This window comes from Pseudorca crassidens, chromosome 3 (genome assembly GCF_039906515.1).
Source record: "Pseudorca crassidens isolate mPseCra1 chromosome 3, mPseCra1.hap1, whole genome shotgun sequence".
NCBI lineage: Eukaryota > Metazoa > Chordata > Mammalia > Artiodactyla > Delphinidae > Pseudorca > Pseudorca crassidens.
In genome coordinates, this window is record NC_090298.1 from 42,773,848 (window position 1) to 42,786,838 (window position 12,991).

The 12,991-nt window shown below is 35.3% G+C and overlaps 1 protein-coding gene across 2 annotated transcripts in view; it reads right to left on the reverse strand.

Moving 5' to 3' along the window:
- DHX29 (DExH-box helicase 29) overlaps positions 1 to 12,991 on the reverse strand; it is a 48,023-nt gene that overhangs the window by 29,467 nt on the left and 5,565 nt on the right. Inside the window, exons 2-8 of one of the 2 annotated variants that reach the window (XM_067730702.1) lie at positions 10,535 to 10,608; positions 9,383 to 9,496; positions 8,127 to 8,256; positions 7,237 to 7,382; positions 5,633 to 5,758; positions 2,243 to 2,369; positions 1,359 to 1,517 (exon numbers count right to left, since the gene is read on the reverse strand). In XM_067730702.1, the coding sequence (XP_067586803.1) occupies positions 1,359 to 1,517; positions 2,243 to 2,369; positions 5,633 to 5,758; positions 7,237 to 7,382; positions 8,127 to 8,256; positions 9,383 to 9,496; positions 10,535 to 10,608 (876 nt within the window). Of the gene's footprint in view, positions 1 to 1,358; positions 1,518 to 2,242; positions 2,370 to 5,632; positions 5,780 to 7,236; positions 7,383 to 8,126; positions 8,257 to 9,382; positions 9,497 to 10,534; positions 10,609 to 12,991 lie in introns of those variants that run through there. The other variant, XM_067730703.1, reaches the window with a different exon arrangement.

Sequence of the window (12,991 nt, forward strand, 5' to 3'; positions counted from 1 at the left end):
CTGTAAATGTATTTTCTCTTTGTTATGATTTCCTTAATAATGTTTTTCTTTCTCTAGCTTACTTTATTGTAATAATATAGTATATAATACATATAACATGCAAAATACGTTAATCAACTGTTATCACTAAGGCTTCCAGTCATTAGTAGGCTATTAGTATTTATGTTTGACTTAAACATAGCATTATGTTTAAGTCAAAAGTTATACGCAGATTTTTGACTGCACAGGGGTCAGCGGCCGTAACCCCTACGTTGTTCAAGGGTCAACTGTACTCATATTTGGCTAGTAGCTACCACATTGGATAGTGCAGATACAGAACATTCCCATCATAGTGTGTTCTGTTGAATAGTGATGCTCTAAGCTCTTTTCCACCTTAGACTTCCAATGTACTGTCTCTTTCCTTAGAAGTTCTTTCCACCAACTCATTACCAGGCTAATACCTAATCATCTGTCAGATCTCAGAGCAAGACCTTAGCAAGGTTTCCCCAATGCAAATTAGGCCCCCTTATTAGCTCTATCATTGGAAGCCAGTTTTCTTTCTTCAACAGCACACATCACAGTTTGTAATTGTGTATCTATGTCTGTTTAAAGCTTACATTCCCTGCTAGACTGTATACTTGAAGAGAGCAAAGATCAAGTTATTTTGCTAATAACTGTACATGTAGCACCTGATATTATGAACAATAAAAATTCAATAAATATTTGTAGAAAGAATGTACAATTAAAAGAACTGACAATTTAGTGTGGAACTCAACTGACTATATTACAGACTGATAAATATACTAGCTATATCAATAATTTACCTATGAGCACAAAGAAGAGCACACTTACACAACTCTGGTGGCACAGCAGGAATCAGGGAAGGTTTAAAGAAGAGGTGCTGTTTGATTCAAGCCTCTAAGCAAGGGAAAGGTTGGCCAAGAAAGGGAAAACAGGATGAGCAAAGTCATGGAGCCATGAAACAATATATGTTTTAAAGAATGATGTATCTGTAGTACATAGCTGGGAGAATAAGGTGGAAAGGATCTTCAGTGCCATGATACAGGGTTTGAACTTGCTAAGTGATTAAAATTTTTAACAGGGAACTCACATTTTGATCTGTGTTATGGAAAGATAATTCTGGCAGGAGTTTGGAGGAGGGACTGAAGAGAGATGAGGCCGAAGCAAGATGTTTGTAATTACAAAATGCTATACAAGGTATCATAATTATTATTTTTCCAAGACAGTATGTGGAAGCATAACTTTACTGCCATCTTATGTAGTTTGCTGGAATACAAAGTAACAATTTCTCAATTATATAGTCCTTGACATTTTTCTATTTACAAATTATACCCTGGAACACTTTCCCTTCATTTTACCTTTCTCTTCTTCAGTAGCAGCTGTAGATTTTTCAAATAAATTAAAGTTCAAAGCACTTTCCCCTTCTGTGGCTACAGGAGGCTTCTTCCTTTCATTCTGTTGATGTGAAATCTTTATGGCTGGATTGAATACTGGATGGTCTTCTAAAGTTTCCATTTCTACCAAAAAAATCATGAGGCTTATTTTTGTTTTATTATATTTGTTTTTCATGCCTTTTTACTTTGCAAAAATTGGTTTAAAAAAACAACATTCCTTCTTTTTCCTTGTAGTCAATTATTCAACACTTCCTTCTAGGAATTTGTGCTAGAAGTCAGAGGCAATTTATTTTCACATCATATACTAACATTTTCAGAACAATTACTTAACAGATGTAGAAGGCCAGGAAAAACATCTTCACTAGAAATAAATACACATGGAATTATATCCACCTCTTGTTCTTGAATGGAGATGGTATTTTATAGTATACATCTGAGGTTAACAAACTATGGTCTGCAGGCCAAATCCAGCCCTGCTGCCTATTTCCATATGGCCTGTGGGCTAAGAATGATTTTTACCTGTTTTAACTGGTTGAAAAAGACAAAAAGATATATTTGGTGACATGTGAAAATTATATATGAAATTTCAGCATCCATAAAGTTTTATGAGAACATAACCATTTGTTTATGTATTGTTTATGGCTGTTTTTATGCTGTGATAGCAGTTAAGTAATTATAACAAATTACAAAACCTAAAATATTTACTATTTGGCTTGTTGCAAAAAGTTTGCCAATCCCAATTATAAACTGTTAGGAAAGAGCAGACATATTAAAAAGAGGCAACCTCCATCCTAGGAAGGCCAATAAAGAAGAGACATTTATACGTCTGAGAATTTTAAAGTGTTTACCTCTTTGAAATTTCCTTATTTTTTCTTGAGCCTCTTTTTGGCCTTGCTTGTTTTTTTCTAATTTAAAGGTAGCTGCTTGCTCCTTTGCATCCAGAAGTTTTGCTGCAAGGTGCAAGTACCTTTCATTCTGTTGTTCCAAATAAGATGATGATAAAGAAATAAAAAGAAGAGCAAGATTAGTTTATCTATTGTCAATGTATTATATCAAACCCTGTGATCTTTTGATCTTATTCTTTGATCCAACAAATCTTTTAGAAATTTTTCATAGAGAAATGATACAAATGTGCAGATTTGCAGGTACATAGATGTTTACTGCAGTACTGATTGAAAAGGAAAACTGGAAATCAAGTGTGGTACACCTCTACAGAGAAAACTAGTCAGCCACTGGGAAAAAAAGTGAGGTAGCAAAAGAATGAGGGTGATCCACATGGAGAAACTTCCTTGACACGTTAAATAAAATAAAGCGAACTACAGAATAAAACATAAGTATGAGCTCATTTCTGTTAAAAGAAAAATTAAATTTTTATACATTTTATAAATACATGTATTTAAAGGATTACATATGCAATAATAGGATAATACTCATTTCTGAAAGTTACCTTCCCATAATCTTTATCTTATGAAAGATAGCCAGGGACATTAAACAAAAAAAAAAAAGGCCTCTGGGGAAGATGGGTGCTATAAAACTTAAGGACTAATAAAATAAAAATAAAACAAACAAACAAACAAACCAACAAAAAACTTAAGGACTTAACTCTGCTGAGCAAAAACTAGACAAAGTTAAAGCTAAACTCAAATTACTGTTTTTTTCTTTAGGTTAGGTTGATAGCAGATGAGAAGCATTAAAGCTCTGGGTGGAGACGGCATGTGCAGTGCTGCTATGAAAGACAACCGCTGAGACAAAGGGAAAAGAGACAACTGAGGAAGCACAACCACCTGAATTCTGAGATCATTTTGTGTAGAAGCAAACATCAATACAGTGTAACAGAAGGGTTGGCTATCGCCTCAATTTCACCTAAATCACAGTCGTTCTTTCAATCTTTCCTATCTATGGCACTGATACCACCATCCCTCCACCTACGAATCTCTTGCTGACTTTGGCTTCTTAACTTTTATATTCAGTACATCATCAATTTCTACTGATTCTTGCTTTAAATGTTTCTCTTCCAAATTACAATTTGGCACCTTATTATTTCACACCTGAGCAAGTGCAAGAGCTGCCAAAATGGCCTCCCTACCCTTTGCAAATCACCTTAAACACTACTAAATTTGCCCTAAAATGTCAAATTCTTCTTGTTGATCACCTGCCCCCATACTTCTGGCAACTCTTCACAATCAGTAGGAAAAGCTGTCAAATTCATTTTCTGGGCATCCAAATCTTCTAGTCTCAGTTTAACTCACCTGTTTACTCCTATTGGCCAGTACTCACCTACACATTTTATCCTGTTTATTGTTTAATACTCAAAGGCCCCTTGCACAATTCCACTGCTGTACCCTTATTCACATTATTTCACCCATATGGGTCATTTTCCCATTCTTTGTTGCCTATGCACACTTCATGCATCCTTCAAGTCCCACTTTTTTCTTTGAAGTATTGACCTAATGTTCCTATCAGAAGAGACCTCTTTCTCTGAACCTCAAAGTAACATGTGTACTGTCCTAAGTTATTTTTGTTTATATTACTTTAATACAGGCACGTGGTTAAAAAAAACTTATGAGGATACAGAGGAGTATAAAAAAGAAGTCTCCCTCCCACCCTACCAACCCCAGTCCTAATCACTAGTAATAGCTTCTTGTGTATCTCTCCTGATGTTTCCTTTGCATACATAAGAATGCAAATATATGTGTATGTGTATATTGTTTTACTCAAATGAGTTCATTATACTACACATGCTGTTCTGCAACTTCCTTTTTGTCTTTCTAAATCAACTTTATAAAAGTATGGTTCACTTCTAATAAAATGTCATTTTAAGTGTATAAGTGAGTGTGTTTGACACATGTATACATCCACGTAACCATCATCATAATCAAGACATAAACCATTGCCATCATCCCCAAAAGTTTCCTCATCATGCCTAACAGTCAATCTCTTTCCTCCACCCCTGTAGTCAGGCAACCACTCACCTGCTTCCTCTCATTAGAGACAGATTTTGCAGAGATGACTTTTCTAGAATTTAATATAATGAAACTGTTCAGCATGTATTCATTTTTGCCTGGCTTTTTTCATTCTTATATAATGTTTTTGAGAGTTGCTTGCAGTGTTTGGCTGTTATTAGTAAAGTTGCTATGAACATTTGCTTACAAGTCTTTTCTTGTTGGCATTTTCATTTTTCTTGAGTAAAAATGTAGGAATGAAATTGTTAGGTCATATGGTAAGTGTATGTCTAACTTCATAAGAAAGTGCCAAGCAGTTTTGCAAAGTGGTTGTACCATTTCATTTTATACTCTTACAATCAGGGTATGAGTATTCAGTGGCTTCACATCCTCCCAACACTTGGTATTACTGATCTTTTTAATTTTAGCCATTTTGATTGATATATACATAGTGGTATGTCACTGCAGTTTTCATTTTCATTTTTCCCATGACTAGCGATGCTGAACTTATTTTTACATGTTTATTGGCCATCCATATATCTACTTCTGCAAAGTGTCTGTTGTCCTTTTAAAACTTCTTTATAAATTCTAGACAGAAGTCTTTTATCAGAAATATGTATTGTGCTATTTTCTTCCTACAACTTGCTTTTTTCACTTAACCTAATATTTTGTTTTTGTTTTTTGCAGTAGGCGGGCCTCTCACTGTTGTGGCCTCTCCCTTTGCGGAGCACAGGCTCCAGATGCACAGGCTCTGGACGCGCAGCCTCCGGACGCGCAGCCTCCGGACGCGCAGGCTCAGCGGCCATGGCTCAGCGGCCATGGCTCACGGGCCCAGCCGCTTCGCGGCATGTGGGATCTTCCCGGACCTGGGTACGAACCCGTGTCCCCTGCATTGGCAGGCGGACTCTCAACCACTGCGCCACCAGGGAAGCCCTCACTTAACCTAATATTTTTAGTTTATCTTATGATATGTAGGTTTTCTCTTTCCAGGCAATGGGTTTCCTCTATAAAGGAAGGTGCTTTTTAAAATTAACCAAATAATTTAGCATACTCCTTACACAGAACAATCATTTAAAAATACTTGGTGATTATCTCTTTAAACATGGGAGGAATGTAATTAACATATATTGAGCCGTTATTTTGTGTCATTTTTTCCCTGTTATTTTATTTAATCCTCACATAAACCCCTAGAGGTAACTGTTTCCTCAATTTAAAAATGAGGAAACTAAGTCTTATAAAAGTTAAATATTTTGCCAGGTATATCCAGCTAGAAGCCCAATATAAATTTCTACTCACAGGGTCAAATTTTTCCTCTTCTAAACTTTTAGAAGTCTCACTCTTTTCTTCTTCATTTTGTTGTTCAGCATATCGCAAAATCCATTCTTTCATATTTACTTCCAAATTTTTTTCTTCCTTTTTAGGCTAGAAAGAAAAAACAAATATCTGAAAAATCAAAATTAGAAAAAGGTGTCAAAACTATCATCAAGTGTCACTGCTTTTATAATTTCTTTACACTCAGAAACAGTAGACACATAAGCCTCAAAAATCACATTCTCTACTGTTCAGTGAAGGACAAATGAATGGAACTCAACATTAATAAGTCTAAACTTACATGATCCGAAGAATACATTTACATAAAGAGGCAAAAAAATGAAAGAACTATTAAAAACTAGTGTTGTCCTTAAAAACAGTGGTTTTGTGGGGATGATGTTTCCACAGATTTTTGCCCTGTTTATTTTTAAGCTTTATTGAGGTATAACTGATACATTAAAAATTGCACATATTAAAATGTTAATTATTTACTGTATATATATATATATGTGTGTATATATATATATACATATATATATATATACACAGACTCACCATTTTGATGAGTTTGGACATATGCATACACCTATGATATCATCACCACGATCAAGGTACAAAACATATCCATCACCTCCAAAAATTTTTGTGTGTTCTTTTGTGTGTGTGTACAGTACTGTACTGTTAACTATAGGCACTATGTTGCATAGCAGCTGTATAGAACTTACCTATCTTGCATAACTGAAATTTTATAACCATTAAGCAACATTTCCCCATTTGCCCCTCCTCCCTTTAGCCCCTGGTAACTACCATTCTATTCTCTGTTTCTATGAATATGACTGTATTAGGTACCTCATATAAGTGACATAATGTAGTATTTGTCTTTCTGTGATTGGCTTATTTAACTTAGCATAATGTTCTCTAGGTTCACCCATGTTCATAGATGTTTTATGATATGCAGAGTACTTAGGTGTAATGCGTAATGAAGTGTAATGAAGTACACCTTCCAGTACTAATGCCTTTCTGTAATCCCCTTCCATACAGATTTTGAATTGGCCACATGACTTGCTTCAACCAATGGGACATTAGCAAGAGTGATACAAGCAGAGGCTTGATATAAATTTGTACACTGGGGCTTACTATCTCAAGATACTTGCTCTTGGAAGCCATATGTCAAGTAAGAAGTCTGACCACCCTAATATCACCATATAAGAGGAAACCTAAGCTAGTCATGTGGAGAGAGAGATGACTTGCTAGCTCCCAGCCGAGGCACCTAGTCATGTGAGTAAAGAAACCATTTTGGATGTTCCAGTCTGAGGAGATACCTCATGGAGCAGAAGAACTGCCTGGCTGAGCCCAGTTCAGACTGCAAAATCATAAGAAATTCTTGGTTTAAGTCACTACATTTTCAGGTGGTTTGTTATGTAGCAATAGATAACTGAAACCGACAGTGATAGAAGAGTTTGGCAAACCCATTAGACATTTTCAATAAGTAAAAACATTATTGTAACCTAATATTTATACCCTTATGAACTATTACATGTGCTTCATTCTGATTTTATACAACTTTAAATGTTTAATTCTTAAATTACCTTTATCATAGGATCTTCTTCCTGTTTTTTGGTTTTAGATTGCAGTGGAGGTGAAATAGTGGCTTGTATTTGAGGAGACTGGAATTTTGGCCTACTTAGAGGTTGCTGCTCTTCAAATTCCTGACTGAATCCTTCAGGAAGTGCATCTTAAGAGAAATTGGGATGAAAATAAACATGTACATGATACATAAAACACACAAATATTTATTAAACACTCACATAAACTCTGTCTAGACAAAGAGCACCTAATTTTATTCTACTGCTCATCTCCTAGGAATAGAAATCCTATGATGAACCTCGTTTTATTATCAAACCAGTGGGAACACTCTCTAGATGATAACCAGCCCACTTCTATCTGACCATTTATTTCACCCTCAATATGCTAGACTCCTAAATTTCCATAAGAAAATCTTAACCCTCCCTTCTCTTTGGTTGCCTGTCACAACATGTGACAGTATCCTTAATCAGTCATAGAAGCAATATGCATTCCAGGTTCTTGCCAAAGATTACAACCTTGACGCTCTGCTTAATTAAATATTATTTATCCAAAGCCAGACAGCCCTAATTTCTAAACCAAAACGAGGATACACAGCCTGACAGGTTACAGACAGGCAAACTTTGAGAATCTGCTGTATTATGTGCATTGTAAAATGGCTATCAACAACTGAAAGCAGCACACAAAAAAATAATTTCTTCTTGCACAGACTACAACCTTTAAGAAGAATATACTAAAAAGACTAGAAAAGTGTAAGAACATCCTAAAAATAAATAATTATAACAGTGAAAAAAATTTTCAGTACAAGTCCAAAGCTTGATACAAATATCATAAACATTGAAATTACTTCAAAAGGTTTTATAAACTGAAAGATATTTATGCCAATACTGCTTACCATCTGAAAGATTTAAACAGAGCCAATCCAAGGCAGAATGAAGATCACCTCCATGTAAGAGTGTGTTAGTCATGGCATCTTCAATGTCCTTAGTCTTAAATGAAAATGCTTGTAAAGCCATGTATAAATCCTATGAAAGGGAAATGTAACGAAGTCATTCTGTCAATTTTCTCTTTTTTCATTACTAAGTCTATTCTCCCATTCATTTTAAACCAGAAACTCTGACACAAATTGTAACTTCAAAAATATCTTTTTTTCTCTTTTTTTCCAGTTAGAAGAGTTAAATGTGCTCATTGTATTGAGGTTTTTTTTTTTGATGTGCAGACCATTTTTAATGTCTTTATTGAATTTGTTACAATATTACTTCTGTTTAATGTTTTGGTTTTTTGGCCCTGAGGCATGTGGGATCTTAGCTCCCTGACCAGGGATCGAACCTGCACCCCCTGCATTGGAAGGCGAAGTCTTAACCACTGGACTGCCAGGGAAGTCCCTCTCACTGTATTGAGAATCTGAGAACTATAGATAAATAAAAAAGGACCAGGAGAAACTGCTCATATTCTCACTATCTAAAGATACTGTTTGCAATGTAGTATGCTTCCTTTCAGTCATTTTTCTATGATTTTGTAAAAACAAACTTTACTTAACATTATAACATAAGCATCTTCCCAAATTATTAGAAACTGTTCATCAATTTTAATAGTTAAAGAATATTCCACTGGGTAGACATATCATAATCTATTTTCCTATTGGTGACGACTTAAGATGTTTACTTTTTTTATTATTATTATTATCAGCAGTGCTTCAATGAACATGTTCAGACATAAAGTAAAGCTTTTATTGTACTTTCTAAAGCATGACCTTTACAGCTGGGCAGGACTGGGTTCAAATCCAGACTCTGTTTACTTTGCTACTTAGTAATTAAAAACCTCAGGCTATAATATATGTAATCTTTCCAAGCCTCATTTCCTTCATTTGAAAATTGGGGCAAAATACTTTCCAGGATTGGTGTGTCAGAGAAAATGTAAGCAAAGTGCCCACCACAAGTCCAACATAATTTTGGGAATGTAATTTAGTTTTCATATCGCTATTTTAATGCATGTACTTGTTTTTGGCACAGTTCCTTCCTTATTCTTGAAGATGGAACTAATCTATATGAAATTTCAATGGAAGTTGAAAAGTCATTTTATCTCACATGTGGAGCTGTCTTAAAAATGCTCCACTAAAACTAAGTAACTTAAAAAAAGTTTGCAAAATACCTGTAATTTTTTGGCAGTAAGTCTTCCAGAAATCACTCCCTTGTCATTATTTTGCTTTTTATGCTCATTTATCACTCCAATAATTTTTTGCTCTAGTTTGTTATTAATTACCACCTGTTGAGACCAAAAAGGTCATATTAATTAGAAGATAAATAACATTTAATAATTAAATAATTAGAAGCAAATCACACAGTTTTCTATATCCCTTCCAACCAAGCCCAGAATTTCAGCTGAAATCAGATACAGTGATTATCATATATTGGAATACCATTCACTGGACCACATTCCTACCATATATTTAAGAAAAAATGGGCTACGGAAAAAGCAACAACATGTGGCAAGGCAAAAATCCTTTTATAAAGCCTCTTGAAGCCGTATGTCTCAAGACTCTGTCCTTGGACCACCCTTAGATTGCCATCATAAAGACAGATTCCTAAGCCCTATCCTAAACATACTGAATCAGAATCCTTGGGGATGGAACCCAAAAATTTGCATTAATGTAAACCAGCCCAAGCACACTGCCTGAAAGAATGGATGCTACACTAAAAAGAGGGCAAATCAAGTAAAAGTAAAAGCTTATATAAATTGTAATAATTAGGTTACACAAATTATTTTGGCTTCCAGAGTTTGTTTTCTACTTTTTCCTATTGGCCATTTTACCTTCTGCTGTTTCCATATGTTTAACCTAAGATTATACAGCCAACTACCTTCAAAACTACCTTCTTTTGATCACATCTTTACTGATGCTCACTACGAGCAATGCACAAAAACATACTTCAGGAATTCAGTCTAGCACAGGAAACATGTATAAAATGATAAACTGTAACCCAGCAAGTCATTATTTAGAAAGATGTAAGAAGTGCTGATGGAACCACCAGGAAAATAACCTGGTGAGTTATGATGGACTTCACAGAGGTGACAAATGGAGAAAGGGAAGTTGATATACTTAGAAGTTTGGACCTTATCCAGCTCTTCCTTAATTTTTTACAGGCTCTCAACAGATGTGTACGATTTACTTTTATTTAGTATAGATGAGGAATTACTGTACTATTTACAAAAATTTAAAACACCCCATCACTTGCTTATATTTAAGAGTATATCTTTTTTTTTAAGGTAACATTTCTTGAAATGACTCAAAACCTTGATACTCACTTTCAAGATAGATTTATCCAGATTTGCAGGACCACCAGAATCATTTGCAGAATTAAAACTATAAATTTTCGGACCTGTATATAACAGACAATGAACAGTCAAGGTAATTTAATGATTAATATCCATTACACTATTTTAATTTTCCTCTAAAGATCGCTAAACATTAAATATTTGATTTCAGCTCTTTCTTTTCCACTTTACCAAATAACTCAATCTGGAAGTCAGCAATACTTCCGCTAAATTAGCAAAAACATTCTACCGCTTAGCACTCTCTAGGTTAACTAGTTTCTCAGAGTGTAAATGCCTGGCACTTAGCTGAAGTAAGACCTCTCAGAGGATATTTGATTCCTGGCAGAGAAGATGGGTAATTCTGAAGAGAAAGCACTCCTCCTAAGGCAAAAAGGAGGTGGGAGTTCCTATCATTCTCTCCTACTGAGTATAAGGTTGCTATATTAGTTTCCAAGGCTGCTGTACAAACTTGGTGGCTGAATATACAGAAACATTCTCTCTCAATTCTGAAGGCTAGAAGTCCAAAATCAAGGTATCAGTAGGACCATACTCCCTCTGAAGTCTCTAGATAAAACTCTTTTCTTGCCTCTTCTGGCTTCTGGTGACGCCAGGTGTTGTTTGGCTTGTCTGCCTACTTCTTAAAATGGGTCTTCACGTGGCCTTATTCCCTCTGTCTCTCTGTATGCAAATCTGTCTCCTTTCTCTGGATGCTAGTCATTGGATTTAGGGCTCTCCCTAAATCCACGATGACTTCATCTCAAGATCCTTAACTAATTACACCTGCAAAGATCTTTTTTCCAAATAAGATCACATTCTGACGTTCCATGTGGACATGAAATTTTGGGGAACACTACTCAACCCACTACAGTTGCCAAGTCTGTTCCAGTCAATAGAAATGCTATATATTAACAGTTTTCTAACAAAGAATAACCGGGAAGGAACACATTTTATTTTCAAACGTTGGTCTCATGATCTCCTTACTCTCTTAAAAATTATTGAAGATCCCAAATACTTTTTGTTTATGTAGGTTATAATATTGATATTTATCATACTATAAATTAAAAGGGAAATTTTATTTATTTTTAAAGATTTATTATTTTTATTTATTTTTGGCTGCGTTGGGTCTTAGTTGCCGCACGTGGGACCTTTGTTGAGGCACACGGGCTCTTCGTTGCGGTGTGCGGGCTTCTCTCTAGTTGTGGTATGTGGATTTTCTCTTCTCTAGATGAGGCGCGTGGGCTCCAGTTGAGGCATGCGAGCTCAGCAGTTGTGGTATGCAGGCTTAGCTGCCCCACGGCATGTGGGATCTTAGTTCCCTAACCAGGGATTGAACACACGTCCCCTGCATTGCAAGGTGGATTCTTTACCACTGGACCACCAGGGAAGTCCCAAAAAGGGAAATTTTAAAAAATATTTATTAATTCATTAAAAATAAACCTACTACATGTTAATATAGTACTTTTATGAAAAATAACTATATTTTCCAAATCAAAAAAATTGTTTTCTACTTTTGCAAATCTCTTAACATCTGGCTTCTGCATTCAGTCTTCTGTAATATCACACATCATGTAGTCGCTGTACACTAGAGAGAAAATGAACATGAAAATGGCAAATAACATTTTAGAATTATTATGAATATAGTTTGATCTCATTAAGCCTCTGCTAGAAAGGTCTCAAAAGTTCCCCAGGATCCCCTAAGCACACTTTGAGAACCACTGCTATATAAAAATAATCCTAGAATCGTACAAAACCTTGTTACTCTGCTTTTATAAACCTTAAAATAGGATTTTTTTTTCACTTTGAGAAACCTAAACATTAAAGAGTTGCTTATTATAAAGTCCAGGATTTTAGTCTCTGTTGACTTACATTGGGTTGTTCATTTTAAGATGCTAGTTAATATAATGAGGCATTTAAAAAGGAAAACCAAAGTTTCTGAAAATAACTATTTACATTTGAGCAGTCTGAACTAGGAACATTGGTGGGTCCCTGAATTACTTCTGTGCTATAGTTAAGAAGGTACCCAAAGCTACCTAGAATACATTAAAGGATAATAACAATTCTGGTATTCCTGGTATGGTTTTCCTCATCTTTTAGTCTCAGACTTTACCTTAATCCTGGTAACCCTGCTCATAAACTCATGTCAATGGTTATAAAGGAGAGTATATATCAGTAGTCTTTAACCATTTCTGGGGGGTCTTATCAGTTGTAGTAAATTCATTCACAAATTTAGCACACTAATCAGTTTTAGAGGTCCCTAAACCCATGGAGGGGCCCCAGTTATAACCCTTTCTGAAAAGGTACAGACAGATGAATGCTTCATTACCAAGACAATACTGAGAAACAGTTCAGGTTCCTGTGTTACTGACAGAGATAAGATTGTAAATTCCGTTAATAAGTGTCTTTTGGTTTTGTTTTTTGTTTTGGCCACGCCACGCAGCTTACGATATC